General features: G+C 35.9%; 1 protein-coding gene across 4 annotated transcripts in view; it reads right to left on the bottom strand.

The window, feature by feature from the left end:
* Positions 1-21,663, bottom strand: part of USP12 (ubiquitin specific peptidase 12) — a 39,165-nt gene that overhangs the window by 11,679 nt on the left and 5,823 nt on the right. For all 4 annotated transcript variants that reach the window (XM_075139874.1, XM_075139876.1, XM_075139873.1 and 1 more), the window contains 3 exons: positions 13,703-13,783; positions 7,594-7,807; positions 3,870-4,096 (listed from right to left, as the gene is read on the bottom strand). In XM_075139874.1, coding sequence (XP_074995975.1) covers positions 3,870-4,096; positions 7,594-7,807; positions 13,703-13,783 — 522 coding nt within the window. The remainder of the gene's footprint in view (positions 1-3,869; positions 4,097-7,593; positions 7,808-13,702; positions 13,784-21,663) is intronic.

Here is a 21,663-nt window from a genome sequence, read left to right as displayed (position 1 = left end):
ACATTTCCTGTCTTCAGGGATATACTACGGTTTAGTTGTGTGAACAATTCTTCAAAATATCCCATTGCAAACCACTTTTGGAATTACCAAACTTGAGTTTATAACACTACGAACTCTGGTGGAAATCATCTTAGCCTAGGGATTAAGAATGGCTCAAAAAAAAAAAAAAATCAGTTCTAGAAAATACTCTGCTGCAGTCTTCAGCTAGGACAGCTGGAATTAAGGAGTCATGTGATCAGTGTTATTCAGATATGCAATTAGATAATTCTTCCTCTCTTGGTCTAATCAAAGAAAATTCCATGAAACAATAAAGATTTCACAGGCAGCTTTGTCCCACGCAGAAGCTGTAAGGGCGGGGAGGAGATGGAAGAGGAAAGGGATGTTATACTTGGTTAAAAAGAGATTAGTACTGAAACCAGAAGTTCGCAAAAGCAGTTCTTCCATTCTTAGTGATAATACTGATAATACTGCCTTAAAGAACCTCTCTCAGGTTAGCCAGTCCATTGTGCACTTACGAGCACGAGGAACTATTAAAGGCTTTGTTGAAGGAATAGCCAAGTGGATTTTTTCCACTTTTATGTTGATAATTTAGAAATTGCTATTCTTAATTTTTAAGATTTTTTGTACATTAGTATTTGAACAGTATTTTTTTTTTTCAACATTAACTCACACAATTTTAATTTAAAAAAAAGAAAAATGATAAAAAAGTCACCCTGCACTCTAACCAGCCTCCCACCTTCACCTCTTCTGTAGCGGTTCTGTTTCAAATAAACATCACCAAGTTCCTTAGATGGAAGTCGCCAATGCTATGTATTTCAATCATCTATACAATGAAAAAAAGATGGACGTGGTCAGAAAACCTCATCACTTGCAGAATCAAACCCTGATGTGTTCAAAAAGCCATCTGAGTGCTCCTAACAGGACCATCTGAAAATTAGTGAAGAATTTGGGTGTTCCAACATTCTGGCTAAAGGTGATGGTATGTTGTTCTCACATCAAGGATATAATCTGCACTCAAACAGCTCAGCTGTACTGTGACGACCAATGCCACACAGAACAGAAAACTCACAAGGCTAACACTCATGGAATCTGTATTTCTTTCAGCTTGGAATTTCACTAGCAATGTGAGTCAGCTCACTGACAAAAAAGCTGTTACAACTGTAGGCTCCCATGTGTGCTAAGACAGAAACTATTTTTAAATAAAACTGAAACAAAGGGCATGATTTATCTTGGTTTCAAAAAAAAAAGAGAAAAAAAAAGTAGGGCAAAAAAAGTTAAGGCTTCTATAGTACTCCTACAAGAGAAACCACTGAGATTTTCCTTACTGCCTTCTCCCAGTCCAAAGTAGAATTGAGCCAAAAAATTTTATGCCTTGTAGAGTCATTTGAACACAAGAGCAGGACCACCAGCTGGAATAAAACATTATCAATATGTTTGGTGCTTTTGACCCAAGACAATTTCCTATTTTTCTCTGTAGAAATACTGCCCACTTTTAGCCGTTTCAAGTTTAATCTTAATGAAGTAAATTACATTATTTTCTGGTTCACTGTTATTCCTTCCTTAAACTGTGACAGAAATCTGTAAAACCAATTAATTTCTAGATAATTTTTATCAAATAGCCACAAAAATTTGTAACATTCACTTCATCATACTGCCTCTATCAAGGAAGGGGGAAAGCATCATAACAAGAAATCACATTAAAAGCATGTTAACGACAACTTACAATCCGTTTTGTAACTTACTCATTTTGTAGTGTGGCTTGACCCACGACACAGATCTTTGTTAAAGAATCATATCTATGTTCCTTATATTCCACTGTCCATACTTAAACTGAGGATAAATCTTCAGTCAGTTAATTTTTTATCTTAAAGATGGGCTAATGAGACCGTGTGCCCTGGAAATAAGCTCTTTTCTATAATCAGGACAATTGAGATTAGAGTAAAATCTTGCCATGCTGATTTTAGGAACATTGAGTAGGTTTGGCCAGTTAGAAGATGATCATTCTCACTTAGAGCCAAGATACATTATGCTTTATATTTAAGTACGCATTAAATTCCAAATTTAAATAAAAAATATACCAAGGTTATTGTCTTATCATTAAGAAGCACTAATTCATCCACTATTGCTGTGTAATCTTCTACATGAGCTATATCTGAGTACTCCTGACATTTTAAGCTAGATTTCTAAACACAGAAAGACTCTAAATGCCAACAGCTTCCAATAAACATTAAAACAATCATATATGGTCACTATATTTGAAAATAAGACAGTAATATTACTTATTTAATGTGTCTAAATGTGTTTCTAAGTGTCCATTTTCAGGTCACTGTGTTTTAATTACACACAAGCTGATATATTGAATAGACAGAAGCTGATAATATAGTTTCCAGATTATTAGGGTTTGGAAAACAAAGGCCCTAATATACTAAAAAACAGTATGTATTAGAACACTGAATTTAAATTCAACTGTCCAAGGAGGCACAGTGATAAACAGACATGGTGTTTCCTGTTCAGCAATAGCTAACAGAAAAATAGAACTGAGCAATATTAGTAAAACTCTCAGAACTGTGATAGGCCTGATAACTAATAAAATATGCTGGCAAAGAACATATCAGCATTTTAAAATTGTATTAAGGACTGTACCTAGATCAAAATCCTGACAGCAGTAATTCACTATGCCATGGTGAGGAAAAGTAATTATGCCAGTCATATTAAGAGACTAAGCTAAACTCATGTTTCAAGAAGAAAAAAAAAACGTTCAAGAACTAAAAGAGAAGCAATTGACAGTTGCCATTAAATAGTTATTAGGGAGGGGAAATCTACCACGAAAGAAAATATGGTAGCCAGAAATCAGCACCTAAATTACTTAAAATACCATGATCTACTGAAGTCTGCAGTTATATTACATACAACATTTGGAAGCTATTTTCTTTGAAATAAGAGAGAGGTGGGTATTTCTAGAAGACGGAGAAAATTACATGTGAAATACATAGATTTAATCCGATTAATTCCTCCTTTCCAATGTCATGCTGAAATACGTGCATTAGCTAATCAAGTTGAGGAAAATAGGTATGAAGAGTCATAAAAAAATACAGTCATTTAGCTTTTTACAATATCTAAGGCACAGGCCGTGACAGAATTACTGTAATTTTCAAATTGTGCTGCTGCTTCTCTTTCTCAAGGAGGTAAAATTCAATTATAAGTTTTTTCTGAAATACATGCTCTTATTGTAGAACTATTCTCAAAGAAAATTTTAGTTTAGCTTACTCAAAGGAGGAGTTTATTTCTCAGGGTCTAGTATTAAAAGAATTCCTGTGGACAGACATTTAGGAAAGGATTACTTTTCCTGCACATTAAGTTAGGTTCTTTGAGAATCCCAGTCTACTGTCTCAGTGCCAAAAGCCAACCACAGTATCTTGATTTCAATGGCTTTAAATTTAAAAACTAGAAATTGGTGGAAACTGATTCAGAATGCTTATTTATGGCATGTATCACTAAGCATGACATCAAGTTTTTAAGACATTAAATTTGAGAAGAACTCCATATCCCCAAGTAGCAGGCTTCATTGCTCTTAGGAATACATCAATCTAGAATTTTCTAATCTGAATTTTGAAGTTGATTATGATCACACTGACAAAAATTCAATTGGGCATTTTCCTAATATTGACCAAAAGCCTTTTCCTACAAGTCGTGCATCAGCTGCTGAAATTTTCTCACTAACAAAGAAAAAATGCAAATGTTCACACGAATGTAAGATTTCTAGAGAAAGAAACTAATCTAGTATGTTAGTCTGTTGAGATAAATGAATCATGAACCATGAAGTTCTGAAACATGGAAGAATTCACTTTACAAAGTATATACAGACTTACAGTTTCACACGTAAGACATCTGGTTTCATTAGTTAATGTTCCCTGAAAGATTTCATGAACCCAGGTTGGGTCTGGCGGGCTGTTATTTTCATTGTCGATGTTGCCATTAGGTAGGCGACCATTTTGTTTCTCTTGTTTTCTTTCCTCTTGCAAGATATCCGCAATTGTATTTAATAGATAGTTTAAGAACTCATGTGCATCCTGCTGCATGTAGTTATCAAAAAGCTCTACAAGATAAAACAACAGAAGATTTTTTAATTAATCAGTTAGTGCTATACTACAAAAAAATTTTTAAAAGAAGTCAAATTTCAAAACCAGTCTTTATTTCACATCTTGAATCATTCATGGCAATACAACACTAACCCAAAATGCGTACTTCATAAACTAAGACAAAAATATAAGGGGTGGGAAGAGGGGAGGGCAAGTTAGCTTACATTCACAGAAATCTCTCAGCTGATCAGAATTAACAGAGGAGTGAACCATTCTGCAAGAAAACTAGGGCATGATTCGACTACTTAAACATAGGTGTATACATAGTGCCACCAGAAATGTTATAGCTCATTCCGTCCAGCCTTCAGATGCCAGTCCACAATGATTTGGATCTCCTACAGGGGCTGTGCTATCTCTGCCAAGCTTAGGTCAACATCTTGGACAACACAGGGCATGTAAAATGGCATTAGATGTTGCTGTTTTCCAGAAATGAACTGAGAACTTATGACATCATCATCTATATGTCCTATCACAGGAAGAACATGAACAATAAATGCTCAAAACATTGCTTTATTTATTTTCACTTTCAGGGTTTTAAGTCCACTGCTGCTCTGTCATAAGCACAGTGTCATCAATACTAGCAATGAAAATAAGATTAAGGCTAAAAACTTAAATATACTGATATTTTTAAACAACTATTTTCTTTCTCAAAGCTCTTTAAGTAAGGTAGTATTTGTAGAAGCCATATCAAATTAGCTTGAAGTTCTAGCCACAGCAAGTGCAAAAAGGTTTCAAATTAGGACTTCAAGTAATAAATAGATCTGTCTTTCAAGATCTGAAATATTGCTTCTAGAGATTGGTATATGTGGCACCTTCATTACTGGTGGACTTGCTGGACAGATGGATTCACTATGCTTTCTGCTTCATGTCCTCAGTTTGTCAACATTTCTAAGCATAATAGTTTTAGGATTAATTCAGTGGAAGGGAAATAGTTTCACTGGCACATACTTGCGATGTATAGCAATGATACAGGTTAAAGCATAAAGTTGAACTCTCTTTCTTACGAGTCTACTCTCTTGTTTATGTTCAAATAGATACTACCCTGAAAACATCATTTATTGTAGTCCCCTGGGATATCAACCTGAGAAATCCTCTGCTGCTACAAATCGTCACATTAGGAATGGGACTAAGAAAACCATAAAAGGCATTGAATCAGATTTAGTAATAGTTACTTCCCTCTCTGACCAGGAGTTGTTACAAAGAAATTTACCTGCCAATTTAAAAAGCATTCTATATCACTGGCTAATATCATACAAGTCTTTTAATGTGCAAGTACTTAAATTAATTATAACTTGCAATTTGCTAGGAGTCCAAGAATATACTAAGAGACTGGCCTTCAGTGGAAGGATAGTTCCCAGGCCTGGAAAGATGAATGAAAAAGACACTACATGGAGCTTAAGTTTTGAAGTGCATACAGGGACTACATGGAAGCTTTACTATCATTCACTTGATGGCATCCAGGAGTAAACTTCAAATAGAAAAAAAAAATCCTGAGTTATTAGCAAAGTAGAGAGGAATTTGATGCTAATCTAAATCATTTGGACAGGTTAAGTAGTGCAATAGGTCAGCAAAGAGTATGAACTACGTAGTTTATTTAATGAACTACTACACTATTTCTGAGAAGTAAGAGTAAGTTCAACTCTGAATCTAGCCAACTGTAAGGTCATTTAATCAAGTAAGTCAAGGCAGAACAAGAGCTAAAAGTCTCTTGAGGTAAAATACTTCAGAGATTCTTCACAGTATTACATCATGGACCTCTCAGGGCTATGTGCCCAGTCAGTAAATTAGAATTAAGTACAACAGAACGAAAGCTACACATTGTTCATTTTATAACTAGAAGAAATTTAAGCAAACATAACAGTATACTTTCAGCTGACTTCAGCAGCTGCTTCCCAGCCAGCTAAGCTTTAAGGTCATTAATGTATGTATGTTGTATTCAGACTTCGAAAATAAAGACGGAATAGCAGCACTGTAGTCTGGAATACATTAAGATTATGTTCTCAGTCATCACTCTGGTATAGCTGGATACTGACTGGAACAGAATCTAGATCAGTGTTGCACACCTACCTGATTCTTTAACTAACTCTTCTTTAAAGCTCAACATTATATACCTTTACAATAAGCACTTAACAGCATCTACGATGTCCATGTAATCACTGCCGGACAATTTAGCCATTTATTTGTAGAAAAGGTGAGAGTATCATCATTAAAAGAGACCTCAAAAGCCAGCAAGAGCTGAACTTTCACATCTGATTTCTCTGATGAAGATTTTCCAATTGCCTTCTCCTGCTTAGAATTTTAGTGTCATGACATAATTAAGCATTAAAAAGAACACTTTCTAAAAAGAACTTAATGGCTCCTGCGGTTTAGTTTCTGCTTTCCATTTGAACCATTCTCCACTTTTGTCATAGTTAGTCAACATTCATTGACATAATGAACTATTTTTGTAAATGCATCAACATACAAGCATACTTACTCAAGTATACTTACCCAAGAATTGACTGACAGTTTTCTATTCTGCATAGGTAAGAGATTGTACATTACCTGAGAGCTTTTTTTAAGAATATTATTACAACTCATGGTGTGCATTTGGTGGAGGTGTCACTTCAAATTAGGAATGTCATAATATTTTATTTCTTGTTTTTACTACAGAGATGGTCATCTTAACATTTAAACACTTTTTTAGTCTGCATATATAGTCTTGGAGAGATTACAATGATATGAACATGTCTACTGTGGCAGTGTTAAATATGGTACCTCATACAGTTTATTTAGATCTAGTGGTTATTTTGTTATTTGAGTAGTAGACTGCAAGGTTTCATTTATATTTTAACATTGAATTATTTTCTAAAACATTTTGACCAATTAGCCCTGTAGATAAGAAACAAGAAATGTTAAAAATCTCTGGAAATCTCTTGAAATTTAGGATATCAATTAGACTAAAAAAAATTAGCCAAAACTACTTAGTGATTTTAAAATTCATTAATCCTTTAAAAAGTAGGTCAAGCTAAGTATTGCATAAATTCTAAATTAATTTAAAAATCTGTGGGTTTTTAAGCTAGATTCTTGGAGGGAAGTCTTAATGTCCTTTTTACACACTCAGTTTGGGAGACTGATTCCTGCATTCAAAGAGTAATGTTTTTTTAAACACAGAACAAAAGCTTTACAGTGATTTTTGATTACAAAAATACAATTCATAGAGAGGCAAAATCAGCAAGCAATTTCATAAGCAGCCACTGACAATACACTCAGTTCTATATGAAGAAAGATAGTCAAGGATTCTCTCTCAAAATGGTTCCAGGGTTACACCCTTATTCTAGGGTCACCTCTTCTTTATACTGCAGGACCAAGAACCTTTCCATGCATGACAAATATGTAGGTATTCCACTATGTCAACTTCGGCACTAATTCATAATTGCTATGATTATTACACAAGAAAAAGAAAAAAAGTTACCATTTTCTTTTCGTAATCTTGTTATAAATTTCTTGGGAGGTATTACTCCAACTTTTTTCTTCTGGGTGGCTATACTGTGGAAGAGATCAGCTAAGCATGTGAGGAGATTCTCTTTTTTTCTTGGTTGACTCTTGTATGCTAAGACTTTGTCTCGAAATGGTCGACAAAAATAAAGTGCCTGAAGAACTGAATTGCAGTAGCATGTATTCCCGAACTATAAAATAAGAGAGAGATTTATTAGCTTGCATTGTATTACTGTAGAGAGGTAAAGTTAAATCCAAAGTATAAGAGAATGCATTAGCAGGGGCAAATTTTCTGCAAGTCATTTCTTCTTGACTTTAAGATAGTAAAGCATATTTCTGTTTCGCAAAAGATTAACAAGTACACTGTAAGTAAATGCAAGAAAAACCTAGGTAAATTTGAACAATACTATATAATTTTGTCTCACTTGTAAATTTAATTTATTAGTAATATTTTGCATTTACTTCGGTCAAAATGTTCAACAAATACCACCAATTTCACAGCTCCCAAAATATGCCCAGGTAAAAATATCTATACATCTACCACAAGTCAGCCACAACAGTAAAGAAAAGGCACAGCATGACCTTGTGCTGTGAGGAAATTCAGCTGTAAATTGAGAGCTTCTCAGACACTTCAGAAATTGGATTCTCCAAATCTTATTAGTTGTGATCAAAATCAGAAATAACTGCTTTAACCTGTTCCTACGTTTTCAGTTCTCATTTTAGGGTGACAGGATTGGCACTCAGGAGTTTTCTTAAAAGATTGCAACATGGCTTGTTTAGGATTCAAAGCTATGGCACAGATGGTAATTTCGAATCCAGACTGAAAGGAAAAGAATGCACAATTTGGACATGCGCATTTTGAAGGAGGCAGGCCACTGAATTGAAATGGGGCAGCTAGAAAAGCATCTGTAACCCCCTTTGTACCAAGACATTCCAGATATCGCTCTTCCCCAGACTCCTTCCAGCTCTTAGGCACTTGAGTCTTGTGATCACTGACAATGTCTCCAGCTCACCCCAACACTGCAAATCTCCCCATCACCTCTGAGAAGGCATCATGAGCCATCAGTGCATAGAGCCACTCTCATTTTATGCTGCCCTCCTCTAGTGAAACCTATTATCTAAAATTGAAAGTGTGCGAAAAATCTTTGTAAGGCCCTCAGCAAGTAATCCAACCTTTCAGCTGCAGTCACTGAAGCTGCAAATTGAAGCCCATACCTGCTACACACATTCTGTAAAATGTGAAAATAATGTTCATGCTTATGTTTTATATAAAGATAGCATATACGGGTAGCAAATTCCAAGACTATATTGTGATGGGGAGACTGTTATCTAGCAAACAGTGCATTTAGAGATGTTTTAAGAGCAGGTTCTTTCAACAGAGAAAAAGAACTAAAAGCTTTTACATCTTAGGAATAACAGGGAAGTAACTGGTTTTTGCTCTCTCACAATTAAGACAATGACAAACAAGAGCACCATGCAATTTAATCAGAAAACTGGAAAGTAAATTGTTTTCCTTTATTTTAAATCAATGAAATATGAAGAACTACTTTCTAAATACCCAAGACACACTTAAAGAATAAGTAAGTAGTATATTTTTAAAAAAGATATTAAGAAGTCTTAAGATCTCCATATTAAAAAGTGAGGAAATTAACGCCCATTATTTTTATTTCTTTAAGCCAGGGAAAATGCTTCTTCATGGTCCAAATCTGCACTCAAGTAGGTCAATGAACTTAAGAGGAAAACCAGGGCTTTTTTCCTTAAAGGAAGCAGATGAAATCACACAGTAGTTTATGTCAAATATTGTAAGCTAACTATTTATGAGTTTTTAATTAGAAATAACCATAAAAGAGAACTACATTAAAATGCTAAGAAAGTTCTTAAAATTAAATCAAATGGGAAAAGTGCTAAAATTTCTACAGCGAGTGTCAAAAGATGAAAAGGCAGCAAATTAGAAATTTCATAACTTTCCAATTTTAAAAAGGAACAGTCTGATGAGAAATTAATTAGAATGGCAAACATGCAGTGAGAGAGAACCGAAATATGAAGCACCAGAGAACTCCTCAGAAAACTGAACAAAATTCAGGAGATTAATTTAATATGAATGTATGTTAACTCACATGCCTATGGATGGGAAATAAAAGCAAGCAGATTAAGTTCATAAAAGGTTTTCTTCAACGAAATTCAGAAAGACAGTAGGCAAGAGAAGAGCTTGAAAACAAACTCCTGAAGAAAATGTAATTAGTTTACATTTGTTTTGTATCTAAAGCATCAATCTTCCTTGCTTCAAAACCTAAAATCTTTTTAAAATAAAAGCTTCCAATCATTAAAAAATTATAATGGTACATGTACTAAACAACAAGGGGGAAAAGATGGGGAGGTTTCTAGACTAAGGAAATAGGGAATTTGTTATACAAATAAATGCTGGTCTTACTACCATTATTACTTTACTTCCCATCTGACTCTGATACAAAAGCACACCTCTCATTCAGAAAACACCCAAGATCTTGCTCAGTCTCCCCGTTCTCCCACCTCCTACTGAACACCTGTACTTCGCTTTCTAATTCTTCAACACTCAGCTCTCCTGCTAACCTGGCCAACAGACACCTTCCTTCTCCCCTCACTTTACAGTTAGCACTGCCTCAGAAGCATAACATTTGTAAGAAAATGTGCAAACGCTGCACTGTATAATAAGAAGTTTGCAACCATAATCCCTATGTTTTGTAGTGACAGTGTAAACACTCCAACACCACTTTGAAATATGAAAATGCACAGCACTGAAAGGTCATCAAACTATTCAAAACAAGAAGGATATTTAGCTAGCTTTAGAAATTAGCTAGCTTTATTCAAAACATAACTGTAGGAAAATGAAACATTTGTGAAGTCTGCCTCAGAATAACAGTAGAAAATTCTAAGAAAGACTGTCATTGTAATTTTATATCTTAAGCTGTCAGCCTGTACAGGCTACTGAAACTCCTCTATCTCATTCAGGGGAAGGTAATAGAGAATATATAGAGTAGAGTTATTTTAACCTATGTTTTCAACAGGTTTATTGCTTGCCTCCTTGTTTCTGTGGGGATCATCTTAAGACGTGCATATCTTACAAAAGTAAAAACATAAATTTTGTCCTTTTTACAGTTCACATTGTTCTTCTGTTCTAAATTCTGAGAAATCAGATTATTTCCTTTCACAAAAATACTGCACTCTGTATGTTTCCCACACACATCTCTTTTTTTTTTTTTAATTCCGAAATCAAAGTTACAACACTGTGTGGAAATAAAAAAAATGAGATAATCAAGAAAGTTGCAACAAAACCACCACACGCTCAGTAAGGCTTATAGCCTTATAGTTTACTTTTCTGATGCAACGTACAACTGGGAAGAAACTTGGTTGTTGAACCCCAGAGATCTACAAAAACAAGCAAGAGATCTACAAGAACTTAAGACGGGCTTACAACACTGCCTTTGTGCAGCACTAGGGTTCCTCCCAGCTCTGATGCATTGGTAGCTCTGACAACTTTTTTTGGTTGCAATGGGCCATGCCAATAAATAGGATTTCTCCAAAACACACAGATCTATTGCAAGAGACTGAATAGCCAAACTTTGTTCTCTAGAAGTCTGGTAAACTGCTGAAGAGCTACCAGAGTAGCTCTTATGAGATTAAAAATGTTCATTATTTCATACTCATTGGATAAAATCATTGATTCGTGAAGTACATAGATTTGAATAGTTTGCATTACTGCTCTGTAGAGAGAAAGAAGAATGATAGGCAGACTTGATGTTCCCATGTGCATGGGACAGCATATTACTTACATTTTCATCTTACCATGTATCTTAAATATTTCCTGCTGGCTTAGTTAATGGTATTGTCCTTTCAAGCCTAAGCTGAATTTTCCATTTAAAGCTTCCATTGACAGAATCAAACATCCCATCAACCATCTGGTCTTCCATATGCTTCCCATAATTGCCCTTTCTTAATTCTTCTTTTACCTCTCAAATTGTTCTTTCAGCACATCCTCTGAATAATCCCTAGATTCCACCACAAAGCTGGAGAGGACATAAGATAGTGCTTCTACCCTCTCTTCTTTTACACTACCTCTGGATAAACGCTACATTTACCATTCACAGATCTCTATTTCAGAATTGTCATCTTTATCTAAAATCCTGTCCTGCATTCTAGACATCTCAAATGGCTAGCTATCACACAGTTAGAAAAGAGCTATTGATTTCTACATTATCTCCATTTTTTTCCATTACTCTGGTCAAAGTTAGGACAAACAAAAAACATAAATTAGAAAAATTTAGCAGTAAATGTTAATGAACCTCTAAGAGCTTCACTTCTTGTAATTGCTATTAAACAATCAGAAAAATCAATGAAGGCAAAAATCATGATTTCTATCACTTCTCAGTCTAATAGTACTCTTAATTTAGTACCTAATTATCTAATATTTCTTTTAATTATCATTAGCTCTGTTATTCTTTCTGAAAGGCCACTGGCCATAGTTTGCTAATGAAGAACGTTTCCTTTTCCCAATAGATTTAAATTCTGCAAGTTTATTACACATTTATGGCATATACGTACTGTGTTAGCAAACACAAGCTGTATAACAGATCTGAAAACCATCCAAGCAACAATATGACTGAATTTCCTTAGCCAACCACTGTACCTGAAAAACACAGCACCGGTGTGCCATAGACGTAATGGAATCCCATTTTACTATTTGTTACAATTCAAAGAATTTTGCTCCATAAAACTTAATTGTTTGAAGCTAAAATAAGCAACATTCCTGTACTACACAGAAAGTTAAGATATCTCAGATACATTCTGAGATATCTTAGCTGCCTGCCTCTTATGTGTATGGTTGAAGGCAATGACTTAAAGACAGATCTCCCCTCAAATTTCGTACTGCCTCTGGACTACAGAAAGCCAGAATTTGTTGACATTCATTATATATTAGGAAGATCGTCCTTTATTGAAACTTTTCTTAAGGGTACAAAATATGTAAAACTTCAAGATTAAGCATACAATACAATTTTACCGTTAAGTCTTAAATCCTCTCTGGACTTGGACAATAAATTAGGAAAACAGCAGAATAACAGATTTGAGAAAAAATAGGAACAGCTTTGATGGAAAGCCTAAGCTCTGCTACAGAACTAACAACAAGTATTAACAGTTAAACTACTGTATTTCCTCTTTTCAGAGAAACAACACATCATTTTGAAGGTATTTCAACTTCCATGAGAAAGGAAAAAAATTACTAATTTAAGTCATGGCATTTGAGATGCATGTAAGTCAGCTTATCAGTAAGAGTGTTTACTGACTGCACAGTGTATACTCGGATTGCAGACTCTTGAACCATGTCAGTGCTAAAAACCTAGAGAGAGAGACATATGTTATAGTAGCAGGACAGCATTAGAAGTAATTAGTTTCATTAAGAAACACAAGACGATAGCTCTTGATGAATCAACTTGGTTTAAATATGTACTTTCTGAAGCCCCAATAAAGAAAATCATTTAATATTTCGTTTCAGAATAATACAATTTCTAACAAGATAGACTTTTCACGGGTAATACCAGAAATTAAAATATAAATTATTCCTTAAAACTAATGATTGAATTAAAGAATTCAGTATGTTTTTTCCACCACTGCTTTCCCCTTTGGGCTCAGTATTTTTTTAAAATCTTAATACAAATACCAGATGTGAACACTTCATATCATCAACAGTCTTTCACAGATTTTTTTCTTTTACTGTATTTATTCACTTACATTGGCATATGAGGAACTACAAGCTACATATGTTAAAAATCTTTTTTTAAAGATTTATACATTTTAATAGCAAGAAAGAGATTTAAAAAATACCCTACAATTAGTAAAATGAAATAAAGTATTAAATACACAGTGCAATTTCAACAGTTATTTCAGCAGCATACTTCAACAAATACACTGAATATTGAAACACGTTTCAATAAGTATGTATATTCAATGACTATATCTTTCAGTTTTTTAATTATTCACTCAGTCACAGTCTTGTAATTTAACAAATCCACTCGTGGCATTTCAAAGCAATGAAGTTATGGACTGAAACTTACATTAACCAAACCAAAATAGTGCTCATTGACTGGAAATTGTTCCGGACCAATCTCTTTCTCCAAAGCTGAGGCATTGGCGCCCTAGAAAAATCAAAAGCAGTAAAATATTAGTGTTGCAACTACGTACACAGTGAATTTAACTAGTTGAGGAAAAAAGGTTAAGTTTTTTGGCAAGGATAAATGATCAAAACCAACCGACCAAAAAAAAACCCAAAAAACTTTGGTCACAGCTATAGACCTTGCTAACACCAAACCAGTATCTTCACATCTCAGACCGTAAGACTTCAGGTTTACTAAACTTACTTACACTGAAGTTCTCTCTAGTCAGGAGGGAGGAAAACAAAAATAAATGAGAGACTAAATATTGAAAATGGATGAAACACCTTCCTGTCTGTACCCTGGAGGAGGGGGAGAAAGTGGAGTTTGTGACCCAGCTCAACAATCATACACGGCAAATTAACCAAACTTGTTTAGTTAGTCTATTTCTTAACGCAAAGACAAGCTCGTAGGCAGGATAATATTAGCCATGAATGCAGAAAAATCAGTCCTTGGAGTTCTCTGTTGATTTGCGCTCTCAGGATGTTTAGATTGTCCACAAAACCATTTCACACAGGTCTTAAAGCAGACAGCAAGTCTTCTGTGCCATAACTTAATACTTACATACTTACAACGAAGAACCTAACACTCTTCGACGATATGAAAATTATTTCAACATAATCCAAAATACCTTAGAGATATGTGTTTCCAAGTTCTGTCCAAAAACATCTCAAAGTAAGTTATATCATTTGCATGTATTTTCATGCAATTACTCTGTTTTGATGTTCTGTATTTATTATTTTCAGAGTGGAGCTTCTTTAATAACAACTGCATTAATATAATATTGTAAAGCAGGTGATACAAGGCCAAATAGTGAGCTCCTCTTAACAAGTGTAATTTTCATACTGTGTAGCACATTTCAGAAAAAGTTAAGAAATGCAGATTGTTCATAGGAAGCAAACAGACTGGTCTGTTCCACTTACTGAAAATATAAAATGTTCGAAGTGCTTTGCTAAATACCTTGAGCTTTGTAAAATTAAAAGACTACACAGTACAGCTAGTGTTGGTGTGCATTACAAATGCTGTAGTCTTTGCCCACAAATCTCTTGGGTCTGATCCTCAAAAAGAAGCCAGAGAAGGTAACTTTGGTTACTCTGTGGTTCCAACCGATGACTGTTGACTGAACTGGTGCAATAAACATTGGGTTTCAAAGGAAAGAGAGGTTTTCTATTTAGAGACAGAAAAACCTCTACGCTCAAAAATTCAGAGAACGAAAAAAACTAGCTTTCTATGAGCTCTTACCCTGATTGCTTTTAGAGAAAAGCAAATGTATCCAACTCTAAATCCCTTTTGTTGGATACAACAACACTGATATATATATATTGTCTACCAAACTAATACATGAGCATAAATATTCCAGTCTAAAGTCAGGCCTAAGTAAAGCTAAAATAGCACATAGTATACAGCAAAGAATCTTAAAAACAGATTCGACTCCTTCCCAACAAGTTCTTTCTTTACACCAAAGATGTAGCAAATAGCCCTGGACATTACAACAATAAAATTAAATCAAAATCATAAACTGCATTAAAAACAGCACGCAGAATTTCACAGATTAATTACAGATGGGGGAGGGGGAATAGAACTAAAATTAGGACTGTATCAAAATGTATAAAATTAAAATGAAACTCTACTATGTGGTATCTGCCATAATGTGCTTGTGGTACTGCAGAACTTAAGAGTGGTTACGCAATCTAGCTTAGTAGTTCTGAAACCGGAAACACATGGTCAAAGGCCCATTAGGAGACTTTAACTAGAATAGAGCAAAAGATAGCATAACTCCACACTTGAGACAGTACAGCTCTGCTCCATTCACAACACGGCCCCAGCTGCTTTTTCATCAGTCATATCCCCTCCAATTATGACAAAGTCTCACCATTACTGGGGATTTGGCTGCAGGGCTTACTACTTTAGAAGCTGTTCTCAAATGGCGATGTTGGTGGTAAGAAAAAGGGGTATAAACCCTCATTTAAGATTAAAGCACTCCACGACTTCTGAATATTTAGTTTTGCAGCCTTATTGAAATACACCCACGAGCTCTGGCAAGGTGGGTATTATTTACAAACAAACTAGAAAAAAAAGGAACTATGGAGGCCTTTTTATCCTTTGTTAAAATTTCTACTTCTCTAAAAATAAATAAATTCAAGAGCAGGCTTTTAGGAAATTCTTTCTCTTTTCGAAGCTAGGGTGGAGTAGCTGCTTTATTCTATCTTTGGAAGGAAGAATATTATGTTATAAACTTTGATGTTCCTGTTTTGTACAGACCTGAACGCTGTATTTAGTTTTCTAGCACAATAAAGATCCTGACTTGGCAATTAGAAAGACATGCTAAGATACTCCGATATAGTCATGGTTTTCTGATTATTGAAGGCTGTTTCATTCAAGGCTTAGATTTTCACATGATTTCACAGCACAGCATTACCTTTGTTTGAATGCAGTTGTTTATGAATGTTTTACATTTACTACAAACCAGCATGGATGTTTTACACCAATATAAAAACCCTCAAGCTACTTAGACTTCCCTCTACAGCCCTCTTCTTGTCTATCATAAAGGATGTTATTCCTCCCCCCAAACTAACCATTTGTATTGTGCACAGTGTGTTGGTTGCAGAGAGTGAAAACATAGTATGCAGCAGGGGCTTGAAAGAGTATGTTAAAATGCACGTTCTCATCTGACCCGTGAAAGCTATTTTAAAACCTAACTATCCCTTGCTATAAAAGGTTTCCCATTCAGCATTACAGTACACATTATCAGTCCCAGTTGACTCGTCTATTATGCAAATACAGGTGCAGAGCGGAAGCACTGTGACACCACCAACTATTATGGTACCATATTATCTTTTGGACAGCAGAGGTTTCAGGCAGAAGTGGAGTCTATCTCTTTCCATCAGCCAAGATGGACTCACTGGGCTTGGGATCTAGACTTGGGAGATTTCAGTCTGTGATGTATGCTGCAGAGTATAGAATTTCTTCCTCTGCCACATAACTGGGATGTGGGAAAATCCCAAAATGAACCTCTCTTTTTTGGGGCTCACTGAACAACCCATACAATAGATGCTCAGTCCCCACACAGCAACATGGCTTTGACATTGTGCAGGGGACAGAAAGGAACATCATCAACTTCGGCCAGTACACCCACATCCAGTTTCCCTACCCTTCTGAGGGGAAGCACACAAGGTCATTACCCAGAAGCAGGAAGCAACAGAGGCACAACAGAAGTCCAAAAAAGCTAATATTGCAATATTACTGGCATTTACGAGTTTTTGCATGGTTTTAGTATAAAACCTATATATCACCAAACACTGCCTTACATTACCTCCCTTCCAGCACAGAGGTAATTATACAGGCATACAGAACACGTATTTGTCATAGTTAATGCAATATAGCTTTATAAAGTGGAAAGTTCAGCAACGAAGGTGTGTATATAAGAACACAATATGAAATCAAGATTTGCTTAACTTCTATTTGTTATTGAAAATTATTCTGGAAACAATGTTAAAATATCAATGATTATAAAAGAGTGTTCTCACATGTAATGAAAGTTAGGTGTAAAGCTGAAGTACTGTACACTTCATACTGTGTTTAACTTCAAACTGATATGAGATAAATCATGAGTAATCTTAGTTTAACCATGTTCAAATCAGTTGAACATTTATCGCTTATCTCCCCCACCAAGTTAAAGAAAAAGGCTATATTATTGGATTTATCAAAGATCTCCTTAGATGCTAATTTTTAATGACAGGATAAGAATCTGTGTTTACCACGGAAGGCCCATAATTAAGCTTCTCAACTTTTATTTTCAAAAGAGCTCAAGGTTTCTATAAGTTAACACATTTAACATTAACCAAATGAGTGTTTTATTTCAGTTTAGTGGAATCAAAGCCCAGAAAACACAGTGGGAGAGGAAAGTGTAGTATCTTTTAATTAAGTACAGTTGAATTTTCCTGATTTTCAAGTTTTACAGATATACATTGTCCCAAAGCTCTAAAATAAACTAAAAAAAATGTGACATTGTAAATTTCAATGGAAAAGGGGAAAAAATATGAAGTGTAGACATATGATGGGTTTGTTTGTATGTTTGTTTAGATTTTCACTTGCTAAAACAATAATATTGTTAAATGTCATTTCCGCTTTTATTATTGCCTTTTCTCACTGCCTCAGAGGTCACACTATTGTGGTGCTACATGTCGAACTAGCACTCCTGAGACACACTAACAGCTAACATATGGATAAGCTAATTGGTGCCAATCTGTAAAGCAAATCAGTTGGTGCTTATGATCTGACATACACACTTTGGGTTTCAGAGGGTTTTTGCCAGATTAGTTCTAGACTGGATCTGTGACTGAACACCCAGCTGCAGCTGAACTATGTTGCTTCATTTAGTTTCCTCCAAAAGGAATCTAATTTGTGCATTCTAATACCACTCCAAGATGCAAACCAAAGTATGGTAAATTGGGATGCCTGGGAGAATCACTTCAGAATTGCACACACCCTACCTGAACTAAAACACTAACGAAAATGCACCCAGCACTTGTCTAAAGAAAAAAAAGAAAAGCCACCCTACATTAAAAATACTGTCTAAAAACATGTCAGCAAGCAGGCAGACAATTGCAGTTTTAAAGTGTCCTATCTTGCTGTTATCATCCAACCTAGTAGGCAGCATTTCTCTTACGAAGACTTGATTCATAACCAGCCTAATGTGCTTTGAAGATTACACTGGTGTTAGTCTTATTGGGGTGGTATAGGGAGGTTTGATCTATCCCTTTCTAGAATAAATATCAGTTGATAACTTGGTGGGTCATCTTTTCAGTAGTTTCCTGTAACAGCTTTACCCTCTAGCCTTATTGAGTTGTAAATTTCCTGTGTAAAACCAAAAATTTCACCTTTGAAAGAAATTTCTTATCTCAAAACTTACTTTGTTGTCAAAATTCTGAAGATCCATTTCTCCCTTCACACATGCACTATGCTAGATTCTTCCCTACGATGCTCTCCACCTCCCTCAAGAAGCAAGGAACAATAAACATAAAAGGTGACCCACATGAATAAACTACGTTGCATAGGTATATGTAAGCCCAATTTTTTAAATATGACCTTAGTTATAGGTAAGTGAACAACAACAACAGAAAGACCCACAAAACAGAACTTTTGTTCTTCCTAGGGACAGAAAAGCATTACAAGTAAAAGGGAAACTCAGTAACCAGGAATAGCAATGTTTTCCTGAACAAGAATAAAACATTACAAGTGTAAAATTAATTTAATTATTTATAATTAGCAAAAATAAATCTCAATATAGCAGCACTCATTTACTACTGCTTTCACTTTTTTTTGCCATGTAGTGAAGGTATACAGAATTTCATAGCCTATACTAATTAATGCACTGTGACTGATGGAATCTTCTGTTAAAGAAGAAACATAACTCTACTCTTCCAGTTATGTTTTAACAGAATATGTGAATACATACTTTTCCATGAATTTATATGAATCAGAATAAGAGCAAACAGAATAGCTATATTAAATCAGTTTATATCTGCTGTTTCAACTGCAACCAAAATGGAAATGCATTTCTTTTGATACTGTTTCTAGCCCAGGAAGCACAAGTGAAATATGCTGAGTGGGATTCAATAATCCTCATTGTTCATTTATTTGCAAAAGAACATGCATTAGTAATACACAACTTGATAACCTAACTATGAAATATTTGGATAGTTTCAGTTCATGTATTTAAAATACTTACAAATAGTGTTATTTTCTTAACTAATTAGTTTAAGACATAGTCCTGTATATTCTAATCATGTGCAGCTAAGACAAAAGGTTTTTTATTGAGTACAAAGTAAAAACATCTCTGCCTGCACAAGGAAAATTATAGCATAACACAAAATTACCTTCTCTTCACATTTGGTATGTCTACCACACCCATCTTTTTGAGATCCACTGAGCATATACAACATATTTTCCTTCACAGCAACTAGATATAGTCATATTTCCTTCGGTTTTGAATACTGAAGTCAAAAATAAGTTACTCTCACATATGAAGCTGACACTCAGAGAATTAGGGCTCTGGGCTTGGCTCTTTCATGGAATGGATCTTCAAAAGATGTAATGATGCTTCTACAATTCTTCCCCATTTGCTGCCAGACTTGAAATGGACTTCATCTACTACCCGCCCAATACAGAATGAAATCATATTGCTAAAAACTACAATACTGCTGTGGTGGGTTGACCTTGGCTAAATGCCAGATGCCCACCAAAGCTGCTCTGTCACTCACCTCCTCAGCTGGACAGGAGGGAAAAAATATAACGAAAGGCTCATGGGTCGAGATAAGGACAGGGAGAGATCACTCACCAGTTACTGTCACAGGCAAAACAGACTCGACTTGGGGAAAAATTGATTAATTTATTACCAATCAAATCAGAGTAGGGTAATGAGAAATAAAAACTAAATCTTCAAACACCTTCCTCCCACACCTCCCTTCTTCCCAGGCTCAACTTCACTCCTGATTTTCTCTCCCTCCTCCCCCCGAGCGGCGCCGGGGGACGGGGAATGGGGGTCATGGTCAGTTCATCACACGTTGTCTCTGCCGCTCCTTCCTCCTCAGGGGGAGGATTCCTCACACTCTTCCCTGGCTCCAGCGTGGGGTCCCTCCCACGGGACACAGTCCTCCACAAATTTCTCCAACGCGAGTCCTTCCCTTCAGGAACAGACTGCTTCAGCGTGGGTCCTGCCAGGAGCCTGCTCCAGCATGGGCTCCCCATGGGGTCACAGCCTCCTTCGGGCATCCACCTGCTCCAGCGTAGGATCCTCCACGGGCTGCAGGTGGATATCTGCTCCACCATTAACCTCCATGGGCTGCAGGGGCACAGCCTGCCTCACCATGGTCTTCACCACGGGCTGCAGGGGAATCTCTGCTCCGGCACCTGGAGCTCCTCCTGCCCCTCCTTCTTCACTGACCTTGGTGTCTGTGTCTACAGAGTTGTTTCTCTCACATATTCTCACTCCACCCTCTGACTGCAATTGCTGTTGTGCAGTTGTTTTTCCCCCCTTCTTAAATACGGTATCACAGAGGCGCTACCACTGACGCTGATGGGCTCGGCCTTGGCCAGCGGCGGGTCCGTCTTGGAGCCGGCTGGCATTGGCTCTGTCAGACATGGGGGAAGGTTCTAGCAGCTTCTCACAGAAGCCACCCCTGCAGCCCCCCCGCTACCAAAACCTGGCCACGCAAAGCCAATACACTGCCAACAAGATAAGTCGTATTTATACTGTATAATTCCAGAAAATTCCTGGGGTAACGCTGTTTATGATACCAGGTGTCTTTCCTTCAGTTTCCTCCAACCAGATGGATTTTCAATTGCATCAGTGCAACACATCTTATAATGACACTTATTAAATGGGGTCGCAAAGGATCAAAACTATTACCTTCAAAGACTTTTAGTTAAAGGTTGAATTACACTAGCAGACAAGATAGGAAGTCTGTGAGATGTATTTAAAAGAGGATCTGATGGTGACCTTAGAAATCTTTCACTGCCTAAAAAGTACAGACAGTTATAAGCATTGTATTTATCTTTCAGAAAAATCAGACTTACCTAATCACCCAAAATGCAGAGGGGGAGGAAAAAAAAAAAGAACACATTTGCTCAACCACTTTTGTTGATAAACTGCACACTGTGGTGCGTCTCACATGCTTTTTTAACCCACATAATTCCTGTTTCATAAAAAGAAGTATGTTCCTTTTATAATTTCCCATTTTCATGGAATTATAAAAAAATTTGAGTTTATGAAAAATGGTAAAAATGTTTCCAGTTCTGGTCTACTTATGTTAATACACCATTCTGGTTCTATGCTACAAAAAGATCTACACTTTTTTTTCCCC

Source organism: Calonectris borealis, chromosome 1 (assembly GCF_964195595.1).
Source record: "Calonectris borealis chromosome 1, bCalBor7.hap1.2, whole genome shotgun sequence".
Classification (NCBI taxonomy): domain Eukaryota; kingdom Metazoa; phylum Chordata; class Aves; order Procellariiformes; family Procellariidae; genus Calonectris; species Calonectris borealis.
The sequence above is the reverse complement of the archived record's forward strand: the minus strand, read 5'-3'. Positions and strand labels throughout refer to the sequence as shown.